Source organism: Lygodium microphyllum, chromosome 25 (assembly GCF_053477565.2).
Source record: "Lygodium microphyllum isolate KBCC chromosome 25, Lygodium_microphyllum_v1.1.10, whole genome shotgun sequence".
NCBI lineage: Eukaryota > Viridiplantae > Streptophyta > Polypodiopsida > Schizaeales > Lygodiaceae > Lygodium > Lygodium microphyllum.
The window spans coordinates 134,560,440-134,582,258 of NC_141159.1; the positions used below are offsets into that span (position 1 = coordinate 134,560,440).

A 21,819-nucleotide genomic window follows, 5' to 3' on the forward strand; every position below is an offset into this window, starting at 1 on the left:
CTTCTTGACTAGGTTGCATAGAGTATTGGGTGTCGTAAGATTGTAAGTCCTTACTTGAGCCATTCCTAATATTGTATGTCCTTCTGATTCAATGCTCGTGCCTAATTGAGGGGGTGGTGTTTGGATAAGGCAAGTTCTTTAATTTAACATTCTGTACGAGTTTTTCCTTCACAATGGTGGCTTGTACAAACCAATTGAGTTTCTCCTCCTCTATCCTGAGAAAATACATATCTCCCAAACTTGCAAATGGGCATCCTCTCCTTCATCTTCTTTGTGTCTCCTTGGAGTTTCCCTTAGTGGCCTCTCAAGAATTGGATGTTATCAAGCCGAGTGTCTGGAGTCCTCTCTGTCAGAATTGCCCTTTGCTGCTCAACCATGCACGTCTGAAATCTGCTCTATCACAGGAGTCTTTGCTGCTCTGAGCCTGTGAGAAGTCTGGTGTTGCTCTAATTTATCTGCATCAATATTTGTTGCCTGACTGTTCTAGACAGGAAAGGGCTAATCTACCTAGTGGAAGAAAATCCTTTAAAAAGAATACATCTTTCTGGATCATCTACTTGGGTTTCATCGAAGAGCCCCTCCTCAACCTGCTGCTGCTGCTGCCTTCACAGCTCCCTCACGCATCCCTGCCTCTTGACCTTTGCCTCTTGCCTGTCGCCTTCTGCACTCTTGAGACGTCATATCTCGACTGATTGCTGCTTCTTTTGTACAACATGTGAAGAAACTTCTTGTCGTCAATTTCTTTCTTGTCCAGTGGTGAGAAAAGTTTGGTCTCTGCTGTTTGCTATTTGGTCTGGAGTGGTAGGGCTATCAATGTCTCCAAAAGGACTGGGTTTTTGGAGAGCCCAGGTTCTCAGATCTTGTCCAGCCACATATGATAGTTCTCTTCACTTCGTGCACTTTTGGGGCTGTTGGCACATATGGACTATGTGGAATTCATTCATTTTTTATTCTGCTTCTAGAGTACAGAGCTAGATTGCTTGTCCAAGAGGCCTTCTTCATTGGCAGCTTGACATCATTGAGCTAGGAGATATTCTTCCTTGACAGGATCTCCTTTCTTGGGTCTGTTGTTTCCTTGGTTCCCTTGTCAGTCATATAGACCATGTGTTCTTGTAGCCATCTTATGCTTCTATATTTGTGCTTTGGTGAGCAATACAATTACCCTTTGTGCGCACGCATGAGAGAGGGAGAGAGTGAGAGTGAGAGAGAGAGAGAGTGTGTGTGTGTCTAGCCGGCTTGAAAGGACTTCTTCATTGGCAACTCGACTTGATTGAGTTAACTGATATTCTCCCTAGACAGGATTTGCTTGCTTGGCACACTGTAGTTTCTTCTGGCCCCCTTTAGTCACTCTACTTCCTTTGTACCTTGACTGTCATATCTCTATATTTATGCGCGATGGCCTACAGCCATCCTGTCTTCTGTAACCGTGTAATCTTTTTTCGTAATTAATATAATTACCTTTTCAGAGAGAGAGAGAGAGAGAGAGAGAGAGAGAGAGAGAGAGAGAGAGAGAGTTAGCATTAGGTGGTCTCTTTAGTGAACCTGCCCCGAGTTTTGTACTCAGCCTAGAGTCATCCTGCATCTTCCAATCATCCAATCTTTGTCCTTTTTTTGTAATAAATACAACTACCTATCATGTAGAGAGAGAGAGAGAGAGAGAGAGAGAGAGAGAGAGAGTGTGTGTGTGTGCACGAGCATAACTAATGCTTTTAAAATTTTTCATCTAGAGAATGGACATGGGTAGTTGTGGGCTTGGAGAAGAGACTGCAGGTGCATTGGGACGGCTCATGAGCAGTTTACGGCCACCTCTGATATTTCTCAACATATCAGCAAACCCTTGCATTGGTGCAAAAGGCGGCACTGCGATCTTGGAGAGCATGGTACGTTTTACTTTCAATGGAGTTACATAAATGAAGAAATACTAACATCTAGGCTTGCATCTCTTATGAATAAGTTGGTGCAAGAGAACCACAACCTTTGGAGAGCATGGCATGTGACATTTCTGATGTTTTTGCATCAATCGAAAGTTAATAGCATTTTAAGCTTGCACTTATTATGAACAAGTCTGTGCAAGAGCACTGGCACTGTTTAGCCAAGGGTGGATTATGCATCTTCAGTTTTCTCTTACGACTATTTGGCATTTTTTCATTGAGTTCTGTTGGTTTGTAGGACTCTAAGGGGTATTAATCACATTGATGCACTAAGTTTGGTTTGGATTGAGGGCTTGAATAGGGTCTTGAAAGCAAAGGGGAATTACCATTCTTTTATGCTTAGGTGGTTCTAGTGCTTTCCTTCAACTCCCGTGAAGCTCACTACAATCTGCATTTGCATATATTTTCTGTGTCAATTCTTTGTATGGCATGCAGCTTAGCAGTTATGTACAACTCTGGTTGTCAAGTAACTTTCACGAGTTTGGGTTTTGCAGTCGTTCCATGAGTTAGGTGTCATGATGTTGTTTCCATTTCCATATGTCAGGATCGTGCATATGTTGGATATGATGCAAATAAGTTCATTCGAGGGGAATCAAGTTCATTTTTAGTGTTTTGCATGCTCTACTTTGAGCAAGACTAGAACAAGAATCGTATAAATATTCCTATACTCCGTCACTGTGGCATTTATCCTTGAAATCTAAGGCCCACATCAGGCTGTGGCAATTTTATTTCTCATGTGAGCATCGTGCATACATTGGGTGACAACGATCCAAAATCTCTATCAGCTCTACGATTTGATGGAATCAGTATGAGACCAATTGATTTTGCATTTCCGTATGCACTGTAGTTGCGTCGTTTGTGAATTCTAGATTCATTATCTGCTATTCTCCGCAGGAAGGTGGAAAACCACCACATTATCTTGATGTGCAGCTTTGTGAAATGGGGGACGAGCTAGTAAAGTCCATTGCTGATGTTGTGTCGAGCAGAAATCAGGAGAGATTGGTTGAATCTCTCTCAAAATACAAAGGATCCCCGTAACAGAGGGCTCGTGTAAAATTAAAGTCTTTCTTCCGTATAGCCCTTACGGCATGTACATATTTACTTAACTTTCTCCGCCATCCTTAAAAATTCAAGCCTAGAAAAGTGCAACGCACATATAATAGAGATTGTCGCAAACATTGTACGATTAACAAAACTTCCATGAGCTTGTCACAATGCTTTTGGAAAATGTTGCAAGATTAAGATCATGACACTCTTGATACATGCTAGATGGTGCATAGCCCAAATGTGAGCACTAACACAACTTGTGCTAGGGCTATTGCACCCTTCGATACACTCAAGCTAAGTATGAGATGAGGCCCTATGTATATTGTCAAATAAAAAAGAGATGAATGTACCTTCAGTTTAGCCTTAAAGAGGCTTTTTTAAATTGACATGAGTCCTCTAATGAAACTTTTTATATTTCAAGCTCAACATGCACCAATATTTGACAATTGTAAGAAGCTACAAACTTGGTCTTAAATAAAGACTTTTACTTTGTACAATGTTCATAAGGTAGTTCCATGGCACATTCCATGTCTTTCAAATCATATTCTAATCTTCTTTTGAGATGCATCCTTAGGCAAGCTTAGTCCTTTGGTTTTTACTTTTTGGGTGGTCTATGCTAGAATGAGCTTTGGGACTCTTTGATCTTTGGCGGTTGATGTTTGGGTGATTCTCATAGATGAAGAAAAATTCAAAGCAAGCTTTTAGAGTATATGCTTTAGGTGAGCTTTTTGGGCTATTGTGGTTTTAGTTGAACTTTTACTCAATTACTAGCATTACGAAAAGCATTACTAAGAAAGTGTACTCTTCTTAAAAACTCTTCTTCATGTCAGTTATGGCCTACATCCTAATATTTATTGTAATAGAGGTTGCCCTACCAATAGTGTCTACTCACATGAGCACCATCATTGGCCCAACAAAATTTGATAGATTAGCCCAAAGTAATTCTTATCACTTCTTTAGAGAATTAGTGTATGATATTGTTAATAGTCATGTTTATCATACCTTGTCATCTTCTACTTGTGAGCCTCCAGTCTAAGTCAAACGAGAACTTTAAGAGCTTTGACATGTCTGTCACTTGTTTTGAAGGAGGAGATAGCTCATTTTAGAGCACTCAATTTATTGCTTCTCAGTGTATTCTTTTTGAGTTAAAATGTTGTGTGCATTTTTCAGGCAATTACTACTTTCGGCAATCTGCTTACACTTCTTGGGCATTGTCATTGTAATTTAGGATTTTTCTAGGGTCAATCCTAAATTTTTGGTATTCTATTGGTGATTGATTAGCCTTTATTGCTAGTTGGTCAACATTTATGCTCTCTCTTAATGCAGGTTAGTCATATTTGGGCATTTTTAGTTATATATAGCATGGTCCTCCCATCATTTAATCATCTTTCTCCTTGGCATGTGCACACTTTGACTTTGTTATTTTCTTCTGTCTTTGGTGCTATTGTCATCTTCAGTCAGATTTGGTGCCCTCGATGGGGGCTGTGGGTTGCGTGCGGGATTGATTAGTCTCCTTTCTCTTTCTCATTCGTATCAACATTCTTTCTTATTCAATGCAAATTTCATTATTCTTTTCTTACAATCTCTCTTTGTTCCTTTGTCTTTATGTTTTCATTCCTTTTCATTCTGCACTCTCACATGGTATCAAACCATGGTATAATTGTTAGAGAGAGACATACTGTCCCTGATTCTTGCAAAGGAGGCCATCCACATCTACATTTTGCTGAAAATGTAGCCTTTTTTTCTTGAAGGGATAGCTTTTTTGTGGATGGGATAATATTTCTCCCTTAAGCAGATCATCTACATCAACTTCTTTGTGATTCTATAGCCATTTTCTCTTATTTTGGGGTTGTCTATCGCCAAAACATAAATTTTTTGTGGATTCTTGCAGGATCTTAAAGATGTCTTACTATCAATTTCATGACTTTGATGATATAGATGAGGAGCTTTCTTAGCAGTTTTGCAAACGATAATGAGATTAACATGCACATCGTGAAGAATAGATGTCACCTAGCCCATTTGTTTGGGAACCCTCTCCTCCTCGTTCTCCCCATGTCTCACAGAAGGCTAGTTCTGCTAGCCTTTATATGCCATTCATTTGGGACTGAATGACAAGGTCAAGCTCTAACTTCGATTCAGAGAAGCCTCAATGCCCACACTATGGGAAGGGGACACATCCAAAGGAGAAATGTTGAAAGAAGTATCCTCACCTTTGTTTGGGACAAAATGGGAACGAAGGATGAAGCTAAAATATCCAAGCCTTCTATCTCTACTCTAGCGGTTATCCATGAGTCAGTGTTTCTTCATATTGTTGAGTTGGAGGAGCCTTCCTCAATGGTTGCCTCATCTTTTGAGAGGTCTTGGTTGGTTGATAGTGGACCTTCTAGTCATATGACTCCATGAGGTGATTTGTTGCATGATTTATGTCCTTTTGAGGGTTTAGTCATTGTTGGTGACATTGTATTGATGCCTATTTGTGGTGTTGGCACTTTGCCTTTTTTTCTTGACAACACTTTGAGCTCCCTTTCATAGGTCCTTTATGTTTCGGACTTGGACTTTCCATTCCTCTCAGTTTATGGCCTTGTTAGGCTTGGTACCCGAGTTATCTTCAGAGTAGAGTGTTTGTATTGAGGATTCTTCTATAGGGGCTCTTATCGCACAACAAGTTGGCAGGAGAGTGGGCTTTACAGGCTTCACTCTTTGAGAGGGGATGCTAGTAGTCATGTTGGTCATGCCTTGTCATCTCCTACTTGTGAGCCTCAGTTTGAGCTAGACAAGGACTTTAGGAGCTTTGACTTCTTTGTCACTTGTTTTGACGGAGGAGGTAGCTCATTTTAGAGCACTCAGTTTATTGTCTTTTAGTGCATTTTCTCCTCCAGCCCGGATTTGTGTGTGTATCTCCTAGGTAGTTACTGCTTTCCATAGTATACCTATGCTTGTTGGACATTGTCATTGTCATCTAGGGTTTTTTGCAGCACGGGTCGATGGGGGCTGTAGGGGGGATACATGGACCCGTGCATTTTTAAAGATTATTTGGGCGCATGGTTCTAAGCGTCTATCTCTAACCCGTGCATTGTCATCTATGACTTCCTAGGTTTCGATGACAAGCATGCATCATCCAAATTAGTTATTCAAATAAACATAAAAAATTAAGTGATCGGCAAGTCACTGGGAGAGAATCAACACGTCCCCAAAAATCTGGGGCCCATATTGATATTTATCTTCAACTGAATGATAGAATGCCTCCATATTTAGAGTGGAGGTGAGGTGGTGCATACTCTTTGGCTTTTCGGAATGCACAATGTCATTTCTCTCTCCTCTCTAACATTCAGCTCCACATCGAGCCTTTACTTACGCATGTTTGCAGCTCTTGAGCTCACCAGGGTAGTCTCTGCAAGTTCACAAACTTAGGTGTGATTGGCCTCTTATCCCCTTCCGTCAATTTCCATTTTCTCAAGTTCCACTAGACTTGGTATCCCCTCAATTCTCTCCATTGCGGCAATTGAAAAGCACAATGGCTAACATACCAGCATAGGTGCACACAATAGGTGCGCACGCACACGCACGCACGCACGCACACACGCACACACACGATGATTGTCTTGTTATTCTTTGTAGGTTTATGGTGCAAAGACCTATGCTGGCTAGAACTAAGGGTGCAATGTGAATGAGCAAAAGTGGTTGCCATATGGTTTAGTCACCTATGGTTTATGTTTCACACTCACTTGTGGTAGCGGAGGAGCAAAAGCGCCTACCACATGGGTGTAGGAGGACATGCGTAGAACAAGAGTGGTGGAGCTTGAGCACTTGCTATATTGATGTGAAAGGACATGAGTATACAAAGATATGCATAGGACAAGTGGAGAGGCACAAGCACCTTGTAAAGGACAAGGAGTGCAGGCAGGATAGGAGCGAGAGTGTAAATTATTGCAGCAAGAATAGGTTGTGGCACATCACTAACAAACTACATCATCCAAGTTGTTGGGTGTTGACAAAGAACGAATTAGGAGCATGACGAGTGTAGGTAGGTTCAAACAACTTCCTCCAATGCTTTTGATTCGATTTTGCTTTGAAAAAACACTTTCACATATGGTTGAGCTAGCTAGCAATGTAACAATAATTTGCCAGAATTTAAATAGCTTAGGGTACATTTGCTTCCATTCTATCTCATTGCCACATTGACTCCAAGCATCAAGAAGCCCTAAAGAGGGTAAGAAGAGTATGATCTTGTAATAAAGCTTAACAATTGTAGCTCACATTGCTTTTGATCAATGCGGCACCAAATTTAGCTATCAATCGATTTAAAAACTCATTCGCTTATTGATGATGAATCTCATCATCCTTATGATAATGTTTGGGAGAACAAAGTTTGGCTACATTGAAAAAGAAGAAACCACTGAACGTGATTCCAAGTTGGAGATAAGTCTCTCCACAAATGATCTTCCTAGAATAATTGACTTATCCAAGCTTCCACTAATATCATTTGTGAGAAGAGATGTGTATGACAAGATGTGATGTTGTTGCCTTCCTTCCTTGTTGGCAAAAAGCATTACTCCTTGATTGATCCAAAGGAGCCATGAGGAAAGAAGTTTTGAGATGCTACCAAACTTTTTCCTCTCATCACAGCATTTGTCTTTTAATAAATATATTGATACATACACATCTCTTACTATAGTTGTTGTGTCGACATTGTCATATTGAAAATATATATCTACCAATAAGTGGATAATAAATTGTAGCTCAAACATTGGCTATCTTGTAAAGACTTGGATATTTCCCCTTCCAACAAGCTAGTAAACTGGGCATGATTTTAACCAACCTACAAATAAGAATACTTTCATAAAGACTTTCAAAAGAATATGCAACAAAGCACAATAAGTTAGATAAAACTACATTCTCACAACCTTTCCTCTAGACAACTACTTTACACCATGCATTTTAAGGACTTCATATCATTGTGCTAAGAATGTACCCATCAACTTGCATAATTCTTCTCAGTAGAGAGATGAGTCTTCTAACAATTCGCTAACTTTATTAGCAAATTTGTCCACATATTTAAATTTTCCAAAGTGCTCGCATGTGTCTTTGATTGCAAGGGCTTGTCTATGTGCCACATAGTGTATACCAAAGAGATGAGGCTCCTCAACTTGCAATCTCACAAAGAGACTTGTTCTTACCCTCACCATGGTTGAAGCACCATTAGATGCAAAGCTTACCATCTTGTTATGTGAAAGTTGCATAATTAATAATACTTCCTTTATTTCCTTTAGCAGTGTTTTTGCTTTCCCATCCTCTATTCCAATCCATTTCACAAGTTTAGTTACATACTTTAACCTTATTTGCATTGGTTAGATATGAGATATAAAGAAGTAAATATTTTTCATACATTCTATTCGTGCTTTTATCTAGTAAGATGGAAAACACTAGTCTTTCATTCACCTCATGTTTAAGTTATAAAACTTACATTTTTCTTCAAAGCTTTCTAGGGACATGCCTTTTTTAAATACATGTTGTAAGACTTGGTTGATACTTATGATTTGATTTTTTTCTTCATCTATCATTAAGTCTATGTGTTTTTCTATTACCTTTGCCTAACTGTCTAAACAATTATTTTTTAGAATTCATTGTTTATGTTTTTCTAAAGCCTTATGTATTTGCAATGCTTGCCTCTTTGAATTGTTACGCTTCTCTCTCTCTCTCTCTCTCTCTCTCTCTCTCTCTCTCTCTCTCTCTCTCTCTCTCTCTCTCTCTCTCTCTCTTTGTGGGAGCTTCTTGCTCAACTGCCAAGACCCACGGTCCACTTATTGCTTTAAGCGTTTCAAGCTAAGTGCAATGACTACCTCTCACATAGCCATATACGCTCTTATACCTACGAGTGTAGTGATCTTACCTCTATGCTCGGTTGAATTGCCTCATCCCTCAAGCACTCCAATAGCTCCACTATCCAAGGTGCAAGCTCAAGCAAGCTCGATTCTCAAGCTCCAAGCTCTATGCTCCATTGCCGCGTGTGAGACAAGAGAGATAAGAGAAGAAGAAGAAGAGAGGAGAAAATGGAGAGCTTATCCACCACAATTCCTCACCCTTACTCCCTCACTCCCTCATACTCGTCCCTCTCTCAAGCACAAGCTCAAGCAAGCAAGAACAAGAAAAAGAACACAAGAGGAGAGCTAGTTTTTGGCCACATACACAAGAATAAGCTTCTTCATTCACTTTTTTCCTTTTATACAAAGCCCTAATCCTAATCCCCTTTGGGCACCCATCCCTTTTACAAATGCTTGGCTATTTTAGCCTAGTTCCTCTTTTTCTATTCCCTTTCTATTTGCATTGTGCCTTCACCCATGCTCGTTTACATTTATAAATTGCATAGGAGGAAGCATAATGCTATTTTATAAGGATTTAGAGTACTCGTTTATATTTAAAATGCATCTTTTTTCTTTTGTGCCTTCCTTGAACTTTTAAGGTTGTCCTTGTACTTTTGGCATTTTTTCCTTGTATTTTTTCAGTCGGGTAGCCTTTTTCCACTTTGCCTTGCGTCTTTTAAATTTTATTTTTACTTTCTTTGCACTGGGATTAATATTACTTCCCTCCTAGCTGAATGTCAGTCCCATGGCACTTGCTGCACTTGTTAGTGAGGGCTCGGGTGGTTGAAGGGTTACCATATGGGTTGGTGATAGGGCTTTGTGGAGATTGGACGGGAAGAAGAAGCATCATAAAATTGCATGAGAGATGGAAACGGCCGAGAATATATGTGATTGGGTAGTGAGGGTTTCTGATGTCGATGGTTAATTGCAATTGTTAAGTGTGCATGAAAAAGAAAAATTTTGCGATGTGTCTACCTCATTGTGCAGTACTTGCATGGTGTCTATGCCAGTGAAACTGGGAGTTGGGTCAAATATCAGGGAATCTTGTGGTGTTGTCCCACACTTGAGGACCCAATTTGTGTACAGGGAAGGTGTTGTGGTTGTGACTTAGGGAGATAGGTCTAACGAGCATAAACTCCCTAGGTGTGTCCTCCTTGATGTGCCCTAAGTAAGCTCTAAGTATAAAGTGTGACAACAAGGGCTACGGGGTTAGGTATGGAGCGCCGATTGAGACCACCGGAGGTATCTAACTTGAGAACCCTTGGGTGTAGTGTTTGCAGCACTATGACATAAATGGGACTTGAGTTAGATCAACTTGAGTCAGATCAACAAGTGAAAGAATGAGTGTAGGAACCCCAAGCCCCAGCAAGGAGAGTTCTTCTGAGGTTCAGTTAGTTGAGATTAGGGGAGCATGTTGCTCCTCTACTCCCAAAGACGGTGCTAGGCTTGGATGCCACAGCATAGAGTGTAGCGCCCTCCTTGCCAGCTCTAGTTTCTTTTTAGTTGTTTCAATGTCTCTTCTCCTTTCGACCGCGTGACATTCAATGCTGTACTTAAGAATGCATATTGTTGCTCTAGCATTCTTGTCTTGACAACAGCTATAGCTTTGATTTTCGCTAGGAGACGTTCACTCCTCGAAATGGGACAGCTTGTAGGCTAAATCTTTAATTTCATTTTCATTAGAGAAATCTCCTCCTCCTCTTGTTTCCTTATTTGTTCTTTCCCCTCTTCTTGCGTTTTCTTGCACTCTTTTTCCAGTCGATTCAATTCCTTCTCCACCCTTTGCAGCTCTCGATTTTCCTTGGAGATGGATCGAGTTTTTCTTATGGGAATTTTGAGAGTGGTCTTTTCCCTCTCCCCTTGTCTTGACAATTTTAAGTCTTACCACTCACCGACTATCCTCTCGCTTGAGGCTTCTTGCTATTGAGATGATTGGTCATTCTTCTTTTCACTAACAACTCTCTCCGTGTTGTCTTGTTATTCCTTGTGGACTTCGTCTTCCCCCCATTCTCTTGCTCAAAGTGAGATGGTTGGGCTGGTTGGGGTGGAAGAGCGATGCTTCTCTTGGATTGGTGATGGCTCTGCGGTTTTCCTCTTGGACTCCGTTATGGTAGCCAGTGACTCCTTTTCTACCACCCTTGGTGTTGTGGCTAGTATCTTTGTGGATGTAGTCTCACCACAGCTTCCTTGTTCACCAGCTCTTCCAAATTGCTGATGTTGTGATACTTCAACTGGTTGTTGTAGACTTGTGTTTCAATGGCCAGGTGGTACCTAATGTGCTCTTCTTATGAGAACAGAAGTTGACTTACCATCTCAAGTTCCTGCTACGGTACAATAGCTTACAATTAGCTCCTTTGAGAGTGCTTTTTGTAAAAAAGAAAAAGTTTAATATCAAATATCATGGAATGGTGCGACGTTTCAATAAAGAATGCGAACTTTTTATACTTCAAACAATCTACACATTCCAAAGTACAAATTCCATACAAGTTTCCTTTGTTCATCCTTTTTTGCTAAGTTTCCTTTATTCATCATTTTTTTCTTTTGAAATTGGCTTGTCTTGGCAGGGTGGGGCAAGTTATGACCCCCCTTCTTAGACCTTGCATTAGGTTCCTCTATTGATGGCATTGCAGGCTTTGATGGAGTTGCACTGTCCTTGTTGAAAGCTCTCACTATCATAACATTGCCAATGGCGAGGTGAATGCATTGTGAGTCATAGTTGACATTGCAATGTGCTTGCTTCTTGAATGCATGTCCTAGAGCAGCGATTCCTTACCAGTGGCCTTGGTGGTAGGCATCGCATAGAAGATCATACATAGGCTTTCAAACTCGATAGAGACTGCTATTTTGCACTTTCCTAGTAGTAAGTAGGATTGTCCCCCAAATGGGTTGAGTTTAGTGTTGGTAGACTGTTGGGGCTGACCAATGAGGGTCCTAATGATTGTGTGTAAGGATATTACATCCACTAGTGCATCAAAGGCATATGTCATGTGACCGGTGATCAATATGTACAAGTATGCAAGTGTCACTTTGTCCTCATGCTCTTCCTCAATCTCAATGATGGTGGTTACTCTTACGTTTACAGGTAGGTTCAACATCGGAGGCTCATGTGGTGGGTACACTAGTGTTGGTCGATTGCTAGATCTCCTAGCCATCATGTAGAGTGGTACTAATGGTGGGATCCTACTCTTTGGTGGCAGTTGAGATGATGTGACTTGTTGCCCTGACATCTTGCTTATAATCCTCCTCTTCATTTGAGAATGGCAGATCAATGGTGGCTAGCACATGTATCCAATCCCGCTCGTCTTGGGATAAGGGATATACTTTGTTAGTGGCCCATAGGATTTGCTGACTTGTGAGTCTCCTTTCAATATAGCAGCAGAGATGGCATCTAGGTCTATCGTAGTGGTCTTCCAAGCATACATCTCAACTCTTACAACCTCCAATCTATTGCCTAATAATATGAGACCATTATCCCGATCTTTTATTACTCGTTTATTTTGCATCCAAGGTTAGCCTAGTAGGACGTTGTAGTCCACTCCCTTCACAATTATGAAGCGCACTGAGAATTGGACTCCCACTATCTTCAAGGGCCAGTATTTGACCACTCTAAATGGTTTGACCTTCATTGCATTAGTCAATGTGACATTAGACCTTGTGGTCTCCACAGGTGGGCTACCCCAAGCCTATACGATTGCATGACCAAGTACACTAACTCTTGCTCGTGTGTTTACAATTTCTTTTCTTGTAGCATCTTCTAATGCATTGATAGGCAAGACTTTGTGCATCTCTGTGCCTTCCCAAAAAGCATTCACGTGCAAAGGCTTAGGCACTGAGTTCAAGGTTAAGCTTGGTATATGTGTTACTATGTCATAGTCAGACAAGTAAATCACTCCAAGCTCGTCATGTCGTTCTACCCACTTCTTAAACCCTTGCCATAGCATCAAGTTCTACCTAAGTAGTAGATCTCCCAAAGGTAGTGAGCAAGTTGCCAATTGCGTGCTTTTCGTTAGGCTACTTGACACTCTTTTTCCAATGAACTTGGGTAGTCTACCCACCTGTGGTGTCTAGGCTCTATCTAATATGGTGTTATGTGGGGTGTGGATGCATATTTTTATTTGAATTGAATATGCGAGATTGGTGTGCTCACACTGGAGAGCTCATCAATCTCATCTTTAGTAACACGTTTCACATCTTTTAGGTGCGATTGGGCTTTTCTCACCCACTCCTTATGTTGGGAATAAAGGCCCTCGTGCCTTTAAATGTGCTCGGGTGTGAACACACCCTTAGCACTTGTACTTACACATATATATCTATCTAAAAACCTAAAGGTACACACTCGTCATTGTACCTAAAAATGTGCTCACTCTCTACTCTGCTCTATCTCACTCTCTCTATCTCTTACTGCACGTAACGACTCACTGTCTCGATCTTCGTGTCTGACCCGTCTCTACAAACTGGTATCAGAGCTTATGGTACAAAGACCGATATATTGTGCAGGAAGTCATTGAATAGATCGTCAGGCAAAGGGCTGTGCAACTGAGATCGTGCGCAAAACGAACTAGTGTGTGTGGCGACTAGGTAGTGGGGTCTATCAACTAGGAAACCAGCGTCACGTTGAAGACTAGTGGGCAGCAATCAGACCAGGTCTGAAGACACGTTGCAGGTGACACTAGACGAAATGGGCTGTAGAGGCGACAATCCTCAGGTACGTGACAGGTTAGCGATTGGAGGCAACAGCTCCCATGGCATTAGGCCTACAACGCGATTGCAAGCGATGTGTCATGACGAATGCTGCAAGTCAACGGGGTCATGAATTCATTTTTTTTCTTCGTCAAAATTCTTCTTGAATTTTTCCTTAGCCTGATGAGGGTTCATGCACATAAGCACAAAATCTCATATCTGTGCAAAATTGAGACAAAAATTTGAGGCTTTTCCTGAATTTGGGGATCTCAACGCAGAATTGGACAATCTGACTCAGAAATTGCAAAGTCGATGCACATTTGCCTAGGAATTTTGGGGCTTTTCACATTTTAGTGAAATTCTTTTAATTTCACTGAAATTAGTGCATGCAGCACTTGGAAAATTTGGGGATTTGTCCAGATTTGGTGCGAGCAAGATGTAACAGTGATATATGTATCAGAAATTGCAAGAATTTGTGACATTTTGTCCTCGACATTTGGGGATTTTCATATACATACACAAATTGGGTTGAAATTTACCCAATTTCTCGACATTGATGTACATTGGACCCTGTGCAATTTGGGGCTTTTGCAGTTTGGGCAAAATTTGTGCAGCATTTGGTCAGTTTATGTACATGCAAGTTGAATTCCACGCAATTTGGACATCAACACTTGGTAAATTTTGGGGGTTTTGCTGAAATTGCTCTATTTTGGCAAAATTGGCATGTTCTATGCATGACAGAGAAAATGCAGATGTGTGGTTGATGCTTTGAGCACAAAAATTTTGGGCCTTTTGACTATTTGTGTTAAATTTATGCCCGTGGGTACATGTACAACAGAAATTGCAGCTAAAATTTGGGATATCTCATGTAATGTTATGTATATTCCCTTGGAACAATTGTAATCAGTTGGATAATGCTGTAGCACATGGCTTGGTGCTTCTGAAAATTTAATTAGAGATTTGAAATCTGTGCTTCTACGTGGTTATTTATTGTTGGTTTGTACTTGTTTGTACCTTGGTCACTTGGGTGACAGTTTTGGGCATGCATTTGCTGTTTTTGGGTCACATTTGGGTTGAGAATCATGGCCGGTAGCAATGACAGCAGTAATCTGATGCACATAAAGAAGCTTTAAGGAGCACATAACTTTGCAGTTTGGCAAAAGCAGTGCTACAATATCTTGTTGCAAAAGAAGCAGGCAAAGCCGATCAAAATACAAGGGGCAAAGCCCGCAGATATGGAACATGACGATTGGGATGAGTTAAATGAGCTTGCATGCTCAACCATAGAGCTATCGATTTTTTATGCCTTGCTATTCAACATTGAAGGTTTGGATTCTGCATATGCTATATGGACTAGATTGGAAGAACTGTATGCACAAAAGAGTGCTGCAAGCAAAGTGTATTGACTGAAAAAGCTTATGGATTTGCGTATGAAAGTGGGTACATTAATATCTACTCACTTGAGTGAGTTTAACTCCATTTTCAGCTAGCTGGTTGCCTTGAAGTTCATGATTGATGAGGAATGTAAGGCTACTTTCTTGCTTTGCACTCTACCAGAGAGTTGGGATACATTCAGGACTGCTATGGGCAATTCTAATGTGATCCTTTTGTATACTGATGTAGAGAGTACTCTACTCATGGAAGAAATGAATCGGCAAGAACAATGCATCCAATAAGTCTTTCAGTGCTTTGCTTATTAGGGGCAGATCACAGCAAAAAGGCAAATACGATAGCAAGGGACGCAATAAATCACATGGCAAAGATATTGAATGCTCTCATTGTGGCAAGAAGGGTCACTTTAAACGTGAATGCTACAAATGGAAGAAAGAGAAAGGAAAAGGCAAGAAGACAGATGATAGCAAGGAAGAGAAGGACAGTCAGCCTAATAAGAGCAGTGTCAAAATTGAAGAGGTGAATGTAGTCACTCATGACAGTGATAGTGGGAGTGACGTACTCTTTGTCTCTTCACACTTTGGTGCACATGCTTTACTTGCAGATAGAGATGATGACATGCATACCTAGATTCTCAATTCAGTGCTTTCTTTCATGTCACCCCTCATTGTGAGGGTTTCTCTGACTATACAGGGGATCAACATGTTGTCGTCCATCTTGGGGACAACTATACATGTGACATTGTAGGTATTGGTAGTGTGCAGTTGTAGTTTCAACATGGCTCTGTCTTCACACTTCAACATGTACGACATGTACCTCAGCTCAAGAAGAGCTTGATTAGCACAGGGCAGCTAGATGATGATGGTTTTCATACCACCTTTGGTGATGGAAAATGGAAGATCTGTAAGGGATCTAGAGTGATTGTCAGAGGTTGCAAGAGTAATACTTTGTATCCACTTCACGTATCTAGTGTGCGTGACCATGTTACTGTGACCAAGCAGCCAAGTGTTTCTTTGTGGCATGACCGGTTGGGACACATGAGTCAAACATGAATGAAAGTGCATTCTCATTTGGGTTACTTGCCTTGTCTTCTTTATGCTGATTTTGAGCATTGTGATTATTGTATTTATGGTAAACATGCACACATGTCTCATAAAAAGTCTATTTCTTTGAAATCTTCTCCTCTAGAGTTAGTACATTCGGATGTATGTCAAATACTAGGATTATCTTTAGGGGGAAAGAAATTTTTTGTCACCTTTGTCGATGATGCTACACGGAAAGTATGGGTTTACCCTATTCGTAGCAAGGATGAAGTGCTAGACAAGTTTAAAAAATTCTTGGCATTGGCTGAAAATCAGACATATAAGACACTTAAGTGTCTTCGCTCTGACAATGGTGGGGAATATGTGTCCAAGGCCTTTCAGGCATTTTGTGATAGCAAAAGGATAAAGAGGGAGCTCATTGCCCCTCATAATCCACCCCAAAATGGAATTGCAGAGCGTATGAATCAGACGATACAGGATAAGGTCTGTACGATGTTGCCTCATGCTGCATTACCCCATGGTTTTTAGGCAGAGGCTGTTATGATAGCTATTCACTTAAGTAGGTCTTTGAGGGGGGGGGAGGGGAAGTTTCCCAAGAAGCGTGGTCGGGAAAACCACCTTCATATGCTCATTTGAAAGTGTTTGGCTACGAGGCTTTTGTGCACATTCGTAAAGAAAAACACAGCAAACATGAGCCAAAGTATTGTAAATGCATTTTCCTAAGATATGGTGATGAGGGTGAAATGGGATATAGATTATGGAATCACGAGAAAAGGAAAGTGGTATGCAGCAAATGATGCTATCTTTCGGGAAGATCGCATGCATAAACATCTCGAAAAGACTGAGGAGGTACGTAGGGTTGTATTCTGGGAAGAAATACATTTTGGACAACAAAATGTGCCCAATGTACACAACAACAAATACTTGCTGTGAATGAATCTGTAAATGCAAGAAATGATGCTGTCAGCCAGCTATTGCCCATGATAATGAGCTACTAGATGTGCAGGAATAGCCAGGATAGCAAGTTGTTAATGTTAATTTGCAAGCTGAAATGCCAGGATATCATGTTGAAAATGGAAATTTGCAGGAGCAACTAGCAAACAATGATCATTGGGTTAGGAGATTGTCTAGGCCTACTAGACAACCTGACGTTGTTCTTGGTGCAAATACTGTGGCTGATTATGTCATGTTGACATACTGTGGTGAATCATCTTACTTCAAGGAAGTAATGGACAGACAGGACAACAAGAAATGGTATAGAGCCATGTTGTTAGAGATGGAATCTCTTGAGAAAAATGGCACTTGGGACTTGGTGCAATTGCCTAAAGGGCAGAAAACCCTTCCATGCAAATGGGTTTACAAGATGGTCACTTTTGGTTCCTCACCAAAGTACAAAGCAAGATTGGTTGCAAAGGGGTACAAGCAAGAGCATGGAATTGACTTTGATGATATTTTCTCTCATGTAGTCAAGATGACTACATTGAGAACCATTTTGGGCTTGGTTTCCATTGAGGATATAGAACTCATACAGATGGATGTAAAGACTGCATTTTTACATGGTGATCTACATGAAGACATATATATGCAGTAGCCTGAAGGGTTTGTGGAAAAAGGGAAAGAGAAGATGGTATGTAAACTCAAAAGGAGTTTGTATGGGCTGAAACAAGCACCAAAAGAATGGTATCATAAGTTTGATGCATTCATGTAGTCTCAAGGATTTCATATAGAAGTCAAGTGGATCACTGCTTGTATACCAAGAAGGCAACAGATGGTAGCCTGATTATCTTAGTTTTGTATGTTGATGACATGCTGATTGCTGGCATGGATACTCATGCCTTGGACTCCCTGAAGCAAAGTCTTCATGGTGGTAGCTTTGACATGAAGGATCTTGGTGATTTGATGCCAGGAGGCATATTCCACGGTGGATTCCGTGAGGTTTTACGGTGGATTCCGTAAACTTAGATGACCGGGGCTCATACGCAAAGAGGATTCTTTGTGCGAGAAGTTGATGGGGAGGCCTGTCCTTTTCGGGCGTTTCATTAATTTAGTGTGTACATGGGTGATTCCATAGCGGGTGATTCCGCAAAATGCATATTAAATTAATAAACGTTTATGAGTTTAGAGTGCGCACTCGTAATAAATTAAGGTTAGGATTTATTTCTAACCAGTTGATTTATTTATGTAGCTGAAGACTGCTAGGTATTCACTTTTGTCGGTTTAATTGTGTTATTTTACTAACGATTGTGAATGCTTCAGTTGATGTGTAGAGATAGCAGCAGTGGCGGAGGAAAGCATTGGAGTCTAGCGGGTTTTCGACTCTTGGACTAGATTTTGATAGGCGCCACGCCTATATTTTGTTATGTCTATTGAGACATCGATTATTTATTATTATTTTGTATGCGCTTATGCGCCTGGATATGTTATTTCTATTTGGACATTGAGATTGGGCGTGTCAGACACTATGGGCACCGTCCATTAGCTTTATTTTCCTATTTTTGGTAGAAAGCAAACTCAAAAGCTAAAAGCTTGTCATATTTTTGTAATTGGGCTATTTTTGAGCATGAAGATTGGAAATATACATTAAATACATGCTTTGTGAAGCGCTCACACAAGGCATGGGGGAGATTGAACCCAATTTGTCTCTTGCCTCTTGTCGTGCTTGCTTTTACATGGGTTTTTGTGCTAAAAAGTAGAGTACTTTGTTCTTGGGGACCTTCCGGGATTCACCACGTGAGCTATCTGCGACCGATCTGCGCACCAGTGGTATCAGAGCGGAGCAGAGATCAAGAGCTTCCAATCGCTACCAATCTCGGGCGAAGGCGGAGCTCCAGGAACAAACGGCCTCTACAGTCAATCTCGTCGCGAACCGTCGATACAGGCAGACTTCTGGCGATCAAGAACCCCTGTTTCCACTGTCAGATCGTGAAGGACCAGGCTCTGTAGGCGGAGGACCACTCCCTCATCTCCATAAACAAGTCGTGGAAAAAAAAACAGTAAGAAGCCATATCTTTTTCTTCAAAAATCTTAGTCTACAAGCTTAAAAGCTTAAGGAAGTAAAGAAGCTCCACAAAAATTCTCCACGAGGTATCTGAGGCTGTCCGAAATTCGCGCGACGTCATCAAACACCTCCTCTTGACCTCCACGATCTGCGCCGTTTTCAGTCGCCTCTCCCTCCCTAATAAGCTTAAGCTATTAAGCTTATTAAGCTTAAGCTTAATTCATTAAGCTTAAGTCACACAATACTTTGCAAGTTACACAGGGCAGAGAAGTCGATATACTCCGGGTCTCGCACTCCTGAAGTCAAGTTCCTTAAGTCGACAGAAATCAAGTACTGCAAGTTCTGCAAGTCGGCCTAAGTCCAGCAAGTCGACAACTCTGCAAGTCTGTTAAGTCTGCAACTCTGCAAGTCAGACTAAATCAGAACTGACTAGTGCTTAAAACTCATAGAAGACTTGTTCGTATGCAAAAACTCTGAACTGGAAAGTTGTTCGCAGCAAGCTGTTCTACCTATCTACAAGTTCGTTGAAGTACTTTCAGCAAACGGAGACAAAAATATTGCAGAAGAAAATACCCAAAAATACATAGCCTTGTAATCCCAAATTTGAGCTACGCTCATCTCGCTAACTGATTTTGAGTGAGAAAGGTTTGTTGAGTTTTACAGGATGACTACCCCACATATGGATGATCCTATGACTGAAGACGATCTACCCGAGCCTACCATGGAGCAAAAGCTGGATCTTATCATGTTGCAATTGGAAGAAGAGCGAAGAGCTAGGCAAGCCTTGCAAGCGCAATTGACAAAGCTACAAGGAGCGTCCACTGATAAAGAAGAACCCCAAGCTGAAGATTTGATTCGCCGTACCATCAACGCCACTCTTGAAGCACAAACCATTCGCAAGGAATCCAAGATAAGTAAACGAAGTTTCAAGTTTCGCACTTTCAATGGCATAAGAGAAGGAAATATTGTTTTATCATTCATTAGCCAGTTTGATGACTATTTCCATGAGGAAACTTATCCCGAAAAAGATAAAATCAAGTGTGTTACTAATCATCTGATAGACAGAGCATCACTTTGGTGGACTGTAGTCCGCAAGAGCATAGAATGTCCTGCTACATGGGAAGATTTCAATAAGAAGTTCATGCAAAATTTTCTATCACCGCAATTTCATGAGAAGGCTATTAAGCAATGGGATTTACTTCAACAGAGAGATCGTGAGCCTATTCCACAGTATACAGAGCGTTTTTGGAATGCACTCCTACAGCTACGCATGCTTGAAGACGTACCAGAGACGACACATAAGCGGAAGTACATGTCTGGACTTCTTGGACATTACTACGCTGAAGTGAACATGTTCAAGCCTGCTACCCTTGAAGACGCCATCTCCTTAGCCCACGACACTGAATATAAGTTACGCGGAAGAGATCGACGACCACAGCCATTCCAAGCAAACGGTAATTATGGATCTAAACAATTCAATTCCAATTTCAGAAGGTTTAAACCAGGTCGTTTTTCATCACCATCTTTCCGCAAGAATTGGCCTAAACCACTTGCATTACCATCCACTGTCAATTCAAATCCTAAGCCTATTCCACAAGCAAATCCAAATATACCCAGACTCCCAGCCATTGCAAATAATGTGACCAAAGCCAAGCCCATCGTATGCTACAAGTGTCACCAGCCAGGGCATCTCGCAGCAAATTGTCATTCAAAGAAACCATCAGCACATATGAACTACCTTGGAACCATGGACGAAGAAGAGCATGAGGATATGCCAGATTTCACTGAAGAAGAAGATGATCCTACTACTACTTCCGACACTTTACCAGGTATGCCTACTTCACATTCATTGTTAACTATGAAATGTATGGTGCATGGAAAAGAAAGAATTATATTGCATGATGACGGTAGTACCCATGACTTTATTTCAGCAAAATTGGTAAAGGAATTGAAACTGCATACTGTACCTACGAACTATCGCATAAAAGCTGCATTCTTAGGCACTAGGTACAATGGCACACAAGAAGTTCAAGATTTAGAAATTCAAATTGGTCCATATATTGAAAGAAGAAATTTCTTAGTTGTCCCATTACAGTCTAGCGACATTATTCTAGGAATGCCATGGAGACACCAACATAATCCCAATATAGATTATTCCACACACACAATGAATATAAATTTTCAAGGAAAATCTATTACATTATTTGGTATGCATGCATCTCATATCTTTCCACTGCTTTCGCATACTCAAGCAAAACGTGCACTACGCAAGAATACTAAATCATATCTCATTTGGGTAAATGAATTGCATGCAAAGGAAAATCATATGCACCCTAGGCATAAGGAATTTCTTGCATATTTTAAGGACTGTTTTGCAGAAAACCTACCACCAGGTTTACCTCCATCACGTCCAGAAGACCATAAGATTGACCTAATACCTGGCACACAACCACCTTGCAAAGCACCATATAGGCACAATCAGATAGAGCAAAAAGAAATCCAGAGTCAAGTTGAAGAATTACTAAATAGAGGCTTAATTCGACCTAGCAGTTCTCCATTCGGTGCACCTGTGCTCTTAGTCAAGAAAAAGAATAATACTTATCGGATGTGTATTGACTACCGAGCACTAAACAAGATCACTGTAAAGAATAGGTATCCTATACCTAGAGTTGATGACCTTATGGACAAACTGCAAGGATCTTCTATGTTTAGTAAAATTGACCTTAAGTCTGGATATCATCAGGTGAGGCTAGATAGATCCGACATATTTAAGACTGCATTCAGGACACAGTTTGGCCATTACGAATTTTTAGTCATGCCATTCGGATTAACTAATGCACCTGCTACTTTCAGTAGAATGATGAATC

General features: G+C 40.8%; 1 protein-coding gene across 4 annotated transcripts in view; it reads left to right on the plus strand.

Annotated features, from left to right (window-relative positions):
* LOC148014775 (uncharacterized) overlaps positions 1 to 3,422 on the plus strand; it is a 42,361-nt gene extending 38,939 nt beyond the window's left edge. For 2 of the 4 annotated variants that reach the window (XM_087667098.1, XM_087667099.1), the window contains 2 exons: positions 1,728 to 1,880; positions 2,826 to 3,422. In XM_087667098.1, coding sequence (XP_087523224.1) covers positions 1,728 to 1,880; positions 2,826 to 2,969 — 297 coding nt within the window. In that variant the 3' untranslated portion in view covers positions 2,970 to 3,422. The remainder of the gene's footprint in view (positions 1 to 1,727; positions 1,881 to 2,825) is intronic. The other 2 variants (XM_087667097.1, XM_087667100.1) reach the window with 1 other exon arrangement.
* The last annotated feature ends 18,397 nt before the right edge of the window (positions 3,423 to 21,819 follow it).